This window comes from Schistocerca cancellata, chromosome 2, assembly GCF_023864275.1.
Source record: "Schistocerca cancellata isolate TAMUIC-IGC-003103 chromosome 2, iqSchCanc2.1, whole genome shotgun sequence".
Lineage (NCBI taxonomy): Eukaryota > Metazoa > Arthropoda > Insecta > Orthoptera > Acrididae > Schistocerca > Schistocerca cancellata.
The window spans coordinates 1,009,876,449-1,009,891,522 of record NC_064627.1 but is presented as its reverse complement, the minus strand read 5'-3'; the positions used below and the strand labels follow the sequence as shown (position 1 = coordinate 1,009,891,522).

At 39.0% G+C, this 15,074-nt stretch overlaps 1 protein-coding gene across 1 annotated transcript; it reads right to left on the bottom strand.

Moving 5' to 3' along the window:
• Positions 1 to 1,650: 1,650 nt before the first annotated feature.
• LOC126162978 (60S ribosomal protein L3) lies at positions 1,651 to 12,532 on the bottom strand. The gene is made up of 8 exons (XM_049919826.1): positions 12,405 to 12,532; positions 11,900 to 12,092; positions 11,089 to 11,257; positions 4,428 to 4,563; positions 2,802 to 2,988; positions 2,275 to 2,477; positions 2,037 to 2,192; positions 1,651 to 1,851 (listed from the first exon to the last, which is right to left on the bottom strand). Exons 1-8 carry the CDS (start codon positions 12,405 to 12,407, stop codon positions 1,684 to 1,686), a joined length of 1,215 nt encoding a protein of 404 aa, XP_049775783.1. The 5' UTR covers positions 12,408 to 12,532; the 3' UTR covers positions 1,651 to 1,683.
• Between the last annotated feature and the right edge of the window lie 2,542 nt (positions 12,533 to 15,074).

Sequence of the window (15,074 nt, the reverse complement as noted above, 5' to 3'; positions counted from 1 at the left end):
CCCAGCACAAAGTTGCCTATAATTATGTTCATCTCAGCAATGAGAGTTCCTACACCAACAAAGGGACATTCGGCAAATGTCAAGGCAAAATACCCACGTAGCCCCATCACAGACAGACACACTCTAAATTACACATTAACAAAGCATGCTTGCCACAGGTAAATTGAAATACTGTCAGTTATGTCAAACATTCATGAATATGCAAGGGTCAGGGTCTAAACTTAATACACTAACTACTTCTACTGAAACAATGGTTAGCACTTCAACTCTAGCTTTCTTAACTTCAACTGACAGCATGCATGTCTTGGCACACAATACATCCAATTTTCTGTTGCATGCACTACCAGTGGAAGAGCATGACAAGCTCAGACAGAAGTACAACAGGTGAGAAACTGCCTCGAGCCTTTAATTTCCATCCTACCAAAGGCTATACCAGTGTGCAGGTGACGAACTTTTAAACTAACAAACTGTACAGTTTCAAGACAGCTCAATCTCAAGGTACATAATTACATACAACAAACGTGCTTAGTAATAGTTACTCAACTCCACAGTGACCCACAAAATTTCTATAGCATCTGAGTTAAACTGTTTTACATTCAGTAGCCAAAATTAACCATCACATACACACAAGTTGCTCAGTGTCAAATCACAATTAAGAAGTGCCAAACATTAAGAGAAATCACATTGACATGTTTACGAACTTCAGAAAGGACAAGTCTTTCAATCTCAACTTCATTGATACTGAACTGTTACAATATTTAATTTAATTAGACTCTCCCACACTTGTGTACTAAGTTTTGTTGTACTTCCACCACTAGTCCAACACCAACATTCTGCAAAGATTCCAAAGCTGTTCTACACAATGAAGCTAACAGAACTTTGTACAGTCAACATTTAACAAAATATCTATTCAGTATTTACTGCCATAAAATCTGCTTCCTATACTGCAATACCGAAATTACAGCTTTTTATCACACTGAATAAAAACTCTTGCAGCAGCTGCCAAGGCTGTGTATAATTGTCTGCTCTTTCAATTGTGAAAGTATATTTGCACTGAACATTTTATCTTTTCTGCTATTATTTACCAGTTTCACAATTTGTTTAAAATGGCAGATAACCAGTTTCTTTCCATACAGATAATTGTTGATAACATGCAAGCTCAGGATAGTTGCAATAAAAGAAACCCAGCTAACTACAACCTGAGCATGCATACAAAGAGCAAGGGTACGTTTATTCCATGACAAAATGTTTGCCAATTCATTATACGGGTCAAGTCTATTTCTTTTAGCTGTTTATTGGAGAATTTAGAATGTGCAAAAACTTCCTTAGTATCATTTGGTTCTATTTATTTTACTTACATGGGTATGTCCATACACATGCTCAAAGACAAGTTTGCACTGCATTTTGTTTGTGCAAAGAATGATAATTGTGAAAAAATTTAACTACTATTCAGGTAGTTACTTTTACTGTGTTCTCATAATAACCATCAGCTTATGTTTGTAAGTATATCCAATACAAATTTGTACTGTCTCAAGCAAATCCTCAGCTTATGTCAATAAAAAGTGGAAGAACCAGTATATTCATCAAATCTGAACAATTTAAACCACTGGTATACATCTGGGGATTTTAATTTTATTAATAAAAAACTCATCTTGTCAATTCTATTTTATTTCAATCAAAACATTATGCAACAGCTGTATCTTCCTTAATACGATCTTTTTTAAGCAAGCCCATAAATGATGTTTTGTCAGCAGCAGTTTGGAACCGTCCATGGCCAAACTTCGATGAAGTATCAATGAATTTCAAGTTGATCTTTTCTAAAGCCTTCCTCTTCGTGTGCACAAGGAGTGACTGCAAAAATAAATACAGGTTGTCATACATTTGCAGTTCTTAGTACAGCAAACATCAGTCATGAAGTTAAACTCAGTCCTATCATTGATCATCAAATTTATAGCAGAATCCTTTTGGCTCTACTGTAAAATCATCATGCTAATTCTCGTTACTAACCATTCTTAACGATTTGATCACCGTCTTACCTTTCGCAGAGTTATTACTCTCTTCTTTGGCCCCATACAGCAGCCTTTTATCATAACAAAGTCATTGTTGACTTCACCATAATGTGGGAAACCTCCCATTGGAGTAATGGTCTTCTCTGTTAAATCATATTCAGTAGATGCATTGTTTTTCACCACCTGAAAAAATAAATAAAAAATTATCTATACAATCAAGACAGCAAACACTTAGTTCTTTACAACATCAAAATATGGAACTCACCTTCCCATCTTTCGCATGAATTCCCTGACCAATGCGATATATTTTCTTGTTCATTTCTGTTCTGTGGTGGTAACCCTTTTGGCCAGCTCTGGCTACTGTGAATGATACTCTACTAGGATGCCATGCACCAATACAAGCAACCTTACGCAAACCCTTGTGAGTTTTACGAGGCAGCTTCTTTGTGTGCCAACGAGATGTAACACCTGAAACAAATAAGATTTAGCAGTGAATAATACCTAGGTGACTTAGTGCCTTTATCAAGACAATTAAGGGGACAATAAAAGGAATTTCTATACAAGTAATCTATAAGGCAATTAGTATTCATCATCACACTTTTAATGGGTTCAACATAGAATTCATTTAGTCCCAAAACTTTGGCACACTTCACAAACATGCATAAGACTGAGGCTGTCAGTAGGAAGGCAACATTGTTAATATCAACATAAAAATGCATCTGCAATGCACAATTTGTTTCATCACATCCTCAAAAGTTCAAAACATATTGAAATAAACTATCATCATCATACCTTTGTAGCCATGACCTTTTGTAACACCAATCACATCTATCATCTCATCAGGAGCAAACACTTGCTGAACAGGTATAGGTTTTTCCAGGTGTTCACGTGCCCATTTAACTTTGTCTGCAATGGAACCACCATTCAGTTGGATTTCCATTATGTGGGCTTTCTTCTGCCTTTGCTTTAATAGTTTCATCTGGAAATAGAAATTAAAGGTTAACTTCTTGATCCACAAAATGAACAAATAGCAATTATACAATCTGATATGGTGTAGGAACTAAAACACTAAACCCTTTCACACTTTTGAGTGACTCAGTGAAGTTAATTTATTTTTTAATCTTATTAGAATTGCTTACAACTGCTTATATTTTGCAATTTAGAACTAAAAACTTATCTTTGTGGTCGTTTCCCCACAGGAGAAAAGGCAAATGTTTTGCCCCCCAACTTCACATAACATTAATCACTTCACAGAAAACTTACTGTTGGAGCAGTTTTTACAGACCTGCTACAGTGCCAGGCAAATCCAGAGGCAATAACATATTTCAAAAACCTATGGGAAACCCAAGTTGGTAGCAAGCAGAGTTCCCACAGTGTATGTTGTGGCAACCTACTTCCTGAGATTTCTGGGAAAAAAGCTCAATTGAAATGCAGAGTTCCCAGGACCTCTAAAATGTTTTTCGGTCAGATGTATACTTCCCACAGGTCTAAAAGTTACATTCAACAACATATACAACAGTGATATGCTTACCCATAAACACAGTAAAACAAAACCAATTACTGTTAAATAACTCCCTCATGGCCCATTGCTATGTAGTTTAATGCATTGTTATTAACAAACTAGAAAGTTCACAAGCCAAGTGCAAATAAAATCCAAGTTCCCTTCCATTCCATGTGTGGTTGCACTATAACTATATGACAAAGCACAACAGTCAGTCATCCTTTTCTTTCAGGCTTTATTGGGTAAATCTAGGTTTCAGTTCGTACTTACCCATTATCAGTGCACTATTTAATAGTATCAATGCCCATCCTAGCTAAGTCAGTCCCACTTCAACAAGCTGCAACAGAAGCCTGAACAGGGGACTGACATACCAAGAGAATGACACTATGAAAGTGCACTGACAAAGGCTAGTCACTAGCTGAAATCTAGAGTTGCCTCATAAGACATTAAAGAAAAGGCTGACTGCTGTGTTCTATCATTTGAAAATAAAATCAAATTCAACATGTGTAACAAGTCAAATTGCTTCCAGTAGTTACAATTGGCACCCTAAATGATCTATTACAGTGCCAAGACAGAGACATTACATTTGCCATCAATCTACTACATACATATTAATGCCTATAAAGTGCTTCCAAAAGAAAATTCACATTACATTACTTAAGTCAACAAGAGCAGCTGTACCAGGCATGGTTTGTCTCCCAGGTCCCCACCCAATGGGCTCCTGAAAGCTTATGGAATATGCCGTGCCTCTGCACACTCCCAAAAAAATGGGGGACAGAGATGCTGTATGATGCTGCGGCAAGGAATAGACTGCACAAAGCAGCTCCAGGGCCACAATGGTAACCGAGTTCAGCCGAAACTGTTCCCCAGCACCAAGCATCAAGTGGGAAAGTTAACAAAATTTCAAGTCGACTCACCTGTGTGTGGGCAATCACTCTGATCACCTTGCAGTATCTTTCAATTTTTTTGAAGTCACGATCAATTGATTTACGACCCAAGTCATCCTGCCACTTCTTTGAAGCTTTTGTAAATGCCTTCTTCTTCGACTTGTACCTGTTGAAAAAACAACTCAGGGGATTGTACAAGGTATGATGGAATGCTGGGATAGGGAAACCAGATAGACACAGAAGAACATCTCTTCATTATGAGCGGAGATGAATCTTCTTCGCCCAACTGGAATAACTTCCATGATGAGCTGTTATTGCTCTCATCATCTGAGCGGAGAGCTTTAGTATGAATCATTAGAAGCTGTACACAATTTCTTTAACAACTACACTTATGATGGCTTTCCAGCTCAAAACTCGTTTTAATTAATTTAAAATAGCCATGTACTAATGGAAAAGCAAATACAGAGGCAAAAATTTAACAGCTAGGACAGAATGATCAAATCAGACATTCACATATTATGTATTAACAAAGTGTGCACACATCCTAAAAAAAAAATAAATGAGCTTTCAAGCAAAATTACACTACCTGCTATGGACTGTCTCTCAAACCACTACCTTTTTTATCTATATTTCACACCCCCCTTCGAAGTGTAGTAGACTGTACTTTCCTACTGGTTGACAAGCTACACATCACAACTCTTGCATTGTTGATCTATAGGCCTTTAGTCACACAGACATGGTATCTGAATATCACTGTTCTGTTTAATACTACCAAGATTTTCCATGGTGGGAAAAGCTGGATCTTATATGGAAGGCGTTTTACACGAGACAGATGTGGACATTCAAGAACAGCTCAGTGCAAGACTTATGACAGTGATAATTACCCTAATTTAGATATCTTCAGTGATCACAACACTAATTCAGAGCAGGAAACAAAGTGACGAAGATGTGACAGCAGATGACAAGGTAAAAATTTAGTTCTTTGGTAGGAACAGATGCTTTCCCTGGAGAAAACAGCAGCCACCAGCAAACTTAAGAACACATGACAACAAACATTGTCTTCCAGGTTCCTAGACTGCAACAAATGGCACAAAGTCAGAGAAAACCCTGCTGTTTTGGAGGCAGGAGGTTCGTTTGATCAGTTGCCAGCGAGCTCATGCACATACACAGAGCTGAATTCTGAGTACGAGTAGTGCTTCTCCCACTTTGGGAGACTGAGCATGGCTGTTTGCCATATGAGCACCAGCAGCAAGTAGCCAGATCCTACCCAAAAACATTTTTCTGGCCTGCCCAAGCTGCCAGATTCCCACAGGCGCAGAACAAGCCGAGTTATAGTGGGGGGTGTTTCCTCCACGTAACCTGTGTATGTTTCGTGATATTGTTCGTCTTTTCGTTTACAGCTCCCACGTCAAATGAAAAAACATTTCTGTGGCTGGGAGCCATCAAGTGAATACATTGTCATAATCATGGAAGAACAAAATCAGTTTTCATTTTTCTGATTTTTTATTATTTCCACAGCTGCAACTAGTTTATTTGAATAAGTGTTTCATTCTGCACTATTGGCTACTTTCAACTTCATTCAATTTCAAGTGCAAATTGTATTTTCTGGGACGAACAACATACCACATAGAAAAGCTGAATATCAGGTACCTCCGACTGCATCTGGACATAGATATGTGCAAATTAGAATGGAATGGAGCATTTTAGTATGGTTTATGAAATTCTAATGCTGCTGGAGTAGTCTCATGTCCTGTTTGTTTTATGACACTAAGATTTCAATGTTATATACGTACGAACACACGTAGCACTGACTTGAAGCTGACTAAGCAGGCAAAATTGATCAGTATTTTTGAAGCAAATATTATGTTTCAAATATATTGACAGCTGTAGCAGAATTTTACAAATCTGCCTGTGGAACAGTGTCTTTCGATCTTGAGACATTTCTCTAGTACTTCCTCTAGTTTATTCATAGAGTAGAATATAAACTGTCAGTTTTACAGTTTCTTTGCCTGACAGACAACTTAGTTAATTTTTTCACATTTTGAAATAGCAATGAAATTTATTGCCCTTTATTCCAGCGTGAGCTACACAAGGAACTGTTTATTTCTTCTTACTAGCTCATTGCAGTGCTGTGTGATGTAAACCTGACTGGAAATGCTACATAATATTACAAAAAATCTGTCAGTTACCACATAGCAAAATGTTATAGTACTTTGAGCTGTAAAGTTTAGTTTTGACATGAATAATATACCAAGAACTGCTTCCTTATTTGTATTCCTAATCTGGGTAGAACTGATAAAACAACTGCTCCAGGTACAACTCCCTAGTCACGTGATGCTCACCACACACGACATTCCACACAAAAACGAGACTGGCTGCCTACATCATCGTAGCTGTGCATGCACAGTACAGCCTGTTGTCTGTTACTATCTGGCAACTGCTCACACAAAGCTAATGAAATGCTTGTACCCTTCCATAGAGGGTGCGGCTTTGGAATGTATATGCCGAACTTGGCAAAATACGGCTTGAAAATTTAATTCCTGACTGACACCGACAATTTCCTTTGATAATGTGAACATTTATTCTGGATATTGGCAGCAATGGTCACATCCTTTCAAACTATGAGAAAGGGTTACAAGCCATACTGACTGGTGAAACCTATTTAGAACACAGAAATATTACACATGACAAGTGGTATTCATCATCATTAGAACTATTCAAACTTTAGAAGAAAGGGAAATACAGAAGCGTCCGATCTTACCCGTCGGCTTTGACCCATGACGTCACAAATACCGCGGAAACGACTATAAACAATTCCAATATGGCGGATATAAAAACATCGCATACGTATTGTAAACACTGAAATACACAAGTTTCACAAAAAGCCTAATGACTAACGGGACAAGCGTGGGAAATTAGGGGTTTTTGGGTGCGGAGAAACTAAATATACAGAAATGTAGCCACCGACCGCCATTCAAAACCACGCAAAACAACGAAATAAATCAACATCACAAAACTGACCAAATACCAAAAAACACATTCCTATCCATAATCGGACACTTCCCTTAACCTATATAGCTCAACAGAACCTACCGATCACATCCCCAATAGAAAACTAAGAAACGAAAGCTTCCCTTACACCTACATACATCGGCACTTATGCAGTTTAGCAGGTACGGAAAAAATTTCATTTTTTTTCAAAATTTGATCATCATGTGTCGTTATGTGGTGGGGGGAGTCTGCAGTGCCCCCTCATCCCCCCCACAGGCTTCATTAGTGTCAAATCAATATTTTCGAATCATAGGCGGCCGCTGCCGCGGCCGCATTCCAAAAAAAAAAAAAACTCCCAACCTAACCTCAAGTGGGCTACGCTACAGATCAATATGTTCATCAAATTGCTTCATATTACGTATACATGTTCATTAGTGTCAAATCAATATTTTCGAATCATAGGCGGCCGCTGCCGCGGCCGCATTCCAAAAAAAACTCCCAACCTATCCTCGTATTCAGGGCTACGCTACAGATCAATGTGTAGGTCCCTTACGTCACGGGTCAAAGCCGACGCGTGAGATCGGATGTTTCCAACCTATACCCAATACACAAAACATACAAAAAAAAACGGAACTTACCTCAAAAAAGTTCCAGCTCCACAAACTAGATTGGCCACCACACACACACACACACACACACACACACACACACACACACACACACACACACCAACGAAAAAATACTGAACTAAAATAAAAACCCAACCCACCAAACGTCAACCCCCTCCCCCACAACTCCAAAATACAACACACAAACACTATACAACAAAATAAACCACCCACCCACCTACCCAGCCCACCCTAACTAACCACTTTCGGTCTATACATTTTACCCACAGCCCTTAAAAGAACCCGAAGAATGCAATAGCCCTCTGGGACACTCTTCCGCCAACAGTACTCATCTAAATGAGACTGAAGGTTGGAAGAGCGCCTCTTCCCCCTCCCAAGAACTGACTTAACCGCTCCCCACATCCCCTCAATTGTGTTAGTGCAAGCCCCAGTATCAATTCTTAAACTCTAGACTGTGGTTCACTACTAAATGATTAAATCCCCTCTCACCCAACCCCCTATATGAAGAAAACGCATCTGAAACTACTGTGGACCCCGGCTCTACATACTCCTCAATTAACCCCACTAATTCAGGCTTCGACCTCCCCTCCACAACCCTAAAAACACATTCAGTACCCCCACCCCCCTGAACAACAGCCCCCCACACCCAAAGACCAGCCACAGACTTCCCCCTCCCATACTTCCTTTTACCAAACTGCGACTCATCCACCTCCACAACCACCCCATGCCCACCCAACTTACCCCTGTACTTAATAAATTCGGAACACACCTCACGACAAAAGGAATACCAGTCTAAAACAGTCCTCTCACTCACACCAGTCTCAAACGCGCAAAAACTCTGCCCGCAACTATAACAAAAATAATACGTAATAAGCACAATCTCACGCATGGCCAATCTAGACTTCTCGAACCAGGTACCACGCCTTACAGAACGCCATACGCCATCTTTCCGGCAACACCACATGTATCCGTCCCTGGTCCGAGAGTCCGGAACTTTAACCAATTTCATAGGTTCACGGCACACACTGCACTTCACGACCTCGGCAATTAAGCCAAATAGCTGAAGAAATTTAATCAGCTCTAAAGCTGTCTCCCCCATCATCGCCCTCAACCGAACACTGTTAAGGCGGTCTTTCATATCCATTCCTGAACAAAAAACCACAACCAAATACACTCAATAACAAACTCACCCGACGTACAGCAATGAGCATTAAATTAACCATTAACTCACTAATAGAAATTCCGCTTCAAATCCAACACCTGAGCAACAGAAAACTGACCCCACCACACGAAACAAATGAAAACCATGAACACACCACCAGAGAGCACGACAAACAAAAACAAGACATCTACAAACACGCCACAATCGCAAATCAAACTCCGCGCCGTAATGACGTCACACACCACAACACGCTTACGTCACGGGTCAAAGCCGACGGGTAAGATCGGACGCTTCTGTTGACCCGAAGAAAGACCTCACATACATCAACACCCCGAAAAGCAGGTACCATAGCACCTACCTATACAAAATGAGATGCGATGACAACCGTTTATAGTTTCAGGGGAGACTTCATACTAATTTCCTTTGTCTCAATAAGTCAAAAGCTGCAATTCGTATCTCTTTTATACACCGTGCAGTAAACAATGATCCTGAATCAGGAAAACCCCGAGATCCTCATGTTTTATAGTGAAAAGGTGGTGTGGGCATCTCAACGAAAGGTGTGCCCCTGTTTATGAAGTTGTTGGATAAGGAGGCGTCGAAAGGGATTATGGGATGTTGCTTGTGGTGTGAACTGTATGGTACATAGAACTTTTCCAAAGGCAGAAAAAAATTAAGAGAACTATCTTCATTAAGACTCTAGCAAGAGATCTTGTGGAGTCTCAAATGAAGTAAAATTTTACAAGAGTTGAGCAACACCACTAGAATACTCAACTTACTAAATGAGCCAAACACCATCTGTGCAAAAAAAAAATGCAAACGTTCAAAAGTAACAATTGGCAAAATTTTTCATTTTATTGAATTTAGGAGTGCAATAGCCACTCCACTTTTGAACAATGAGCAGTAAACTCTGAACTGAATCTTCATACAACTTCTACCAAATGAAGAAAGTTTTAGGTTTTCCAATGAGTTATTTTGAGAAACCCACAAAAATCCTGCATGTTTTGCCGAAGTTTCTTTTTCTCTAAATGTATGAAAACTTTGCATCGATTAAATTTTCCATGAAGTCTGCGTCTATGAAGTTTAGTGATGAAGTCATGAGAATATATATTCAGCAAAACAATAGGTGGTCCGAGATCTTCCATTGAAACAGTGCTGCCAATTCCCATAGTTATGGGGTAACAATATGTAATCCAACATTCTGACTACACAAACCGACAGACAACTCCCAAAAACTTAATGTTTTAAGTGAAAATTCTGTAATTGGGCATAACTGTGTCAAATGTTACACCAACTTTTCAGAATATAATTCAAGATTGAAGGTTTATGTGCAGGAGGAATGCAGCAAGTCAATGAAGCTACCCAGATGCAAACCATATTGGGGGCGGAGTGCCATTTCTCAATGGCTACTAAAAATTTTACGTACCTTCATCCCTGAAAATTAATCTAAAAAACCCTAAACGTGAATCCACTTAATCCTTTAAAACGAATTTTATCCACTGAAACAGCCTACTAAGTCATTCAATGTAACATAAATGCTAGAGAAAGTCTAACAAACAAGGATTTAAACACTACAGGAAAAGAACAGTGATCAAATTCTGAAACCAACTCAAGTACAATTGCTCTTCATAAGAAAACACTAATTAACACAGATTTGTCACAACATTATGGAACCAGCACTAAAGCATCTCCCTCACTTCATTGTTACTGTGTTACAACTAAGTCACATCGAAGCAGAAACATGTTGACTACAACTAAGGGTGTTCCTATCAATTTCTTGGAAGACTAAGCCTGATTTTCAACATTTAGCTTCTTTCTTGTAATTTCAACTAAAGCCAATTTAAAGACTAAATATTGAAAACCCACTCAAACTTATAAAAAATCTAGCTCCCTAGCAAAGAAGGAAACTTACCAGTTTTTGTAGAAACGTCTCCTGCAGTCCTCTGACAAGTGCTCTGCCCACACTGTCTGAAGGGCTCTTAAACCATGTGGAGTTTCAATGTACCCAACAACACCAACTATGATCATTGGAGGTGTCTCCAAAATTGTCACAGCTTCGACAATTTCCTTTTTGTTAACCTCTGAAAAAAGGAATTGCATAATAGAAAATAAAAGCCTTTAACACTAAGTTATGAATACAAATTATTGCTATTTCCACATTAAACAACGTTATTCTAAACAATTAGACATCATTTCACAAACATTCAGCCAACAAAATTTTGAAAAATTGTATTGTGCCAAGCATGGCTTTTCTCCCAGGTCATTACCCAATGGATTCCTGAAAGCTTATGGAATATGCCGTGCCCCTGCACATCTTTCAAATAAAGCAGCAGAGTTGATCTACGACACCACAGTTAGGAATGAACTGCACAATGTCAAGCAGCTCCTAGCCTGTAGGCATGGACCACAAAGTTGTGCCTTGCCTTTGTGTCGGGCGTGCAAATAAAAGACATTGATGTACAGCAACCAATGCTCTGCATTGCCACTTTCCATCAAATCTAAATGGTACATACGTATCACATCAAGGAATAGACTTTTTCCTCAACAATTCTAACACATTCATTAAGGTTGTCTGTAGCGATTGTTAATTTCAAATCTTACTCAAATTATGAAACAACCGCAAATCTAAGATTACTTCTTAAATACGCAAAGAAACTTTCGTTTCTCGCGATATGTGCCACGAGGCGGAATTTACCACCACAAGAATTAAATATTGAACTTACTTGAACCAGGTCTATCTGCTTCTCTCACCACGTGCGTCATGCCAGCTTTATAGCCAATAAATGCAGTAAGATGAACAGGTTTCGTTGGATCATCTTTTGGAAACGCTTTCACTTTACCACGATGCCTCTGCGATCTCTTTTTCGGATAAAATCCCATAGAGCCATGGCGAGGGGCGCTGAACTTTCGATGAGACTTAAAATGAAAACATACATAATTATTTTTACGCAGAAGCATTACATAGCTAACAACATATTTTATTATGTTACAAGTCTCAGACCGCCCTAGACAATTTCCTCACACGTGGTCAGAAAGTCTAACCATGTACACAGCTAAATCATCATAGACTAAATATCTTTGCAGCAATAGCATAATCAGCTAACAATTTCAACCTTCTATAGCACTTAACAGGAGAAAATATTCAAACCACACACAAGATACTACATACATTAGCAAAAAAAAAAAAACTCTAGCGCTGTCTCAAATTCCTTCACCCACGATACTCACCATCTTGCCTACACGAACGAAATGAGACACTTCCCGTCCACGGCTGCCGTATTTACTATCACGTGTCTACCCACAATTCAGTCCTCTACGTCACTGCCGGTTGGGTACGTTCAGAAAAGTACACCTTTGGAAAAGACTCTACCCCAACAAAATGATTAACAATAAAATACGACACTTTTAGCTATACCGTTAATTTATAAATATCATAATCGACTACTTACTTTTTTAGCTCAGTTATTAAATTTCCATCAACATTCTGTATTCATGAACAATTTCATGGATTACCATTGGTTCATGTGTGTTGACAAAACGTCGAATGCCGTTTCTTGAAACGAAACATTTTTTTGGAAACCACAATAGTACGGCACTACCGTTCATAAATAATCAATATCGTTTCCCGCTCAGCAACTCCATTCTGCTGAGTAGTGTATCGTGCAATAATCGAATGTTGCAGTCTAATTGAGTCAACAAACTTATTTACATATTATGGACCGGTTGCCATTGTCTGTACCTAATTCTTTCACAATAACGTGAACTTCGGCCTTTATCATTTTAATGAACAATGGTAATTTTTCTTGAATTTCTTCTTTGTGTCGTAAAAGGTACGTTTCTCTAAAACCGAAAAAAAATCTTCCTTAAAAACAGAAAAGTATCGATGACTCAAAATAATTATCTTCCACTGGTCGAAAAACATGTGTATACACTGAGTCTCTAGGTTTATTGAGTTTCTCCACTCTTCCAGCAAACACCAGCCGATTAAATCTTCTACTGAGGCAGCCCCCACAAAATTTACTATCAGTCTCTCTCACCAAACAATGGGGCTCTCAAAAATTGGTGCACACGGTGTTTATTCTGATCACCCATTTTTTCATTCCCTCTCTGTAAAGTGTCATCTGTCTCAGCAACAAAACAAGACTTTCCTTAACGAACAACCTTCACAGCTAAACGATAAAGTTAATTTTCGTCACTGGATGTAACATCAGAAACTGCAACACCGGTATTAAAAAATAATACGATTTGCCATAATTTCTGATAATTATTCCTTTTTGTGTTGCTTCAGGATCCATCAGGTCAAACCCAAATCTTTCTGTCCACTGAATACCTGTACATCAATTCGACCTGTACTACATGCTTCAATTTACACACCATTCTTGGCACTATCCATCTTCCTTGGAGTCACTGTCAATGCACCACTCATCACAGCCAAGAGAATTTACATTACAGAAAAATTGTTGCGTTCCACCATTAACTCTTTTTCCTCATTTTTGATGTATCTGTTTCACTGCCATTTCCTGCATTTTCTACTGATGCTATAGTATTTGACAATATAACACAGACTTTGCTAAATTGGCTAAATGGCCTTGCATACCACCAGATGCTTCCCACACAACGTTACGAAATTTTTGTCTAAGTGGATCAATGTTTTTGGGCTGAGTGAACACCATAAATGTTATGTAACTTATCTCTTTAGTAGTCCTGTGCTCCCCAACACGAATTCAATGCTCGATATCAAACGATAGAATCAGCCGTTGTATAAACAATTCTCAGACTTCTTGCCACATCAGTTCAGGGTAAAACGTCGAGCTTTCGACGATTACCTCCAACGTCTTCGTCAGGAGCGACGATCGAGGTAACCGTCGAAAGCTCGAGATTTTCCCCTGAATTGATATGGTAAGAAGACCAAGAATGTTGTATACAACAATCCTGTCACGAAAGACTTCATTCTCAGATAGAATTAGGTGCTTTGCCTTTGCATTACACTTGGTCCATTTAGCAAGATCGGTTTCGTAACTTTATCCACTTTCGTCTGACTTAATCAGCTCAAAGATATCGATACACTCTAAAATAGTTCTGACGAAATAAATCTCGGGTGGACAGCCTGGTATGAGTGTGCATAGGACACAATATTTCAGCTATCGACCACGCACCTGATGATGGCAATGTGGTCGATTGCCGAAATATTGTGTCCTATGCACACTCATACCAGGCTGTTCACCCGAGATTTATTTCGTCATAAAATACGCCTGGAGAAATTGAAGAACCACATAAAATATTTCTCATTATATCTGTCCAAGTCCCCCAATTTCCTCTGCCAGTGAGTTTTTCATTTTCCGGTCTTTTGTAAGCCATTGTATCGTCTTTTACTCTTCTATAAAGACGAGTTACCTTCAATATCGATTACAAATGTCGCACTTCAGGAAAACTGCGTCAACCACGGTCTGCTACCATTCTGACAAAACATTACATGCAGTTTTCTGAAACGAAACATTTGTTTGAGAACACAAGTATGAGAGTACAATCAGTCAATAATCAACACCTTTTATTCAAACTGAAGAAATTATAATCACATATGACGATTTTCAAAGCCTAGTAGAACACACACACACACACACACACACATATACATACACGTTTGAGCAGTTACCTTAAAGACAACAGGCTGTACAGCGCATGCGCAGCTACGGTGACGTAGGCAGCCCATGCTTGGTGCTTGCTCTGCTCATACGCTTTTCGTCGCACTTCTGGCGGAATTTCGTGCGTGGTGGGGCATCACGTGACCATGTGCAGCCCTGCGGCATATTGTTGAGAGGACATGCAATTGTTTAATCATATCCCACCCAGATAAAGGATGCAAGTAAGGAAGCAGTTTTTGGCAAAATATCATTTCAA

Bases quoted from the DNA above. Each gene is read 5' to 3' on its own strand.
- LOC126162978 (XM_049919826.1), bottom strand. The intron at 4,564-11,088 runs GTAAGTTTCCTT...TTTTTTCAACAG, and splicing joins AGACGTTTCTACAAAAACTG to GTACAAGTCGAAGAAGAAGG. The intron at 2,989-4,427 runs GTGAGTCGACTT...TTCTATTTCCAG, and splicing joins GAGTGATTGCCCACACACAG to ATGAAACTATTAAAGCAAAG.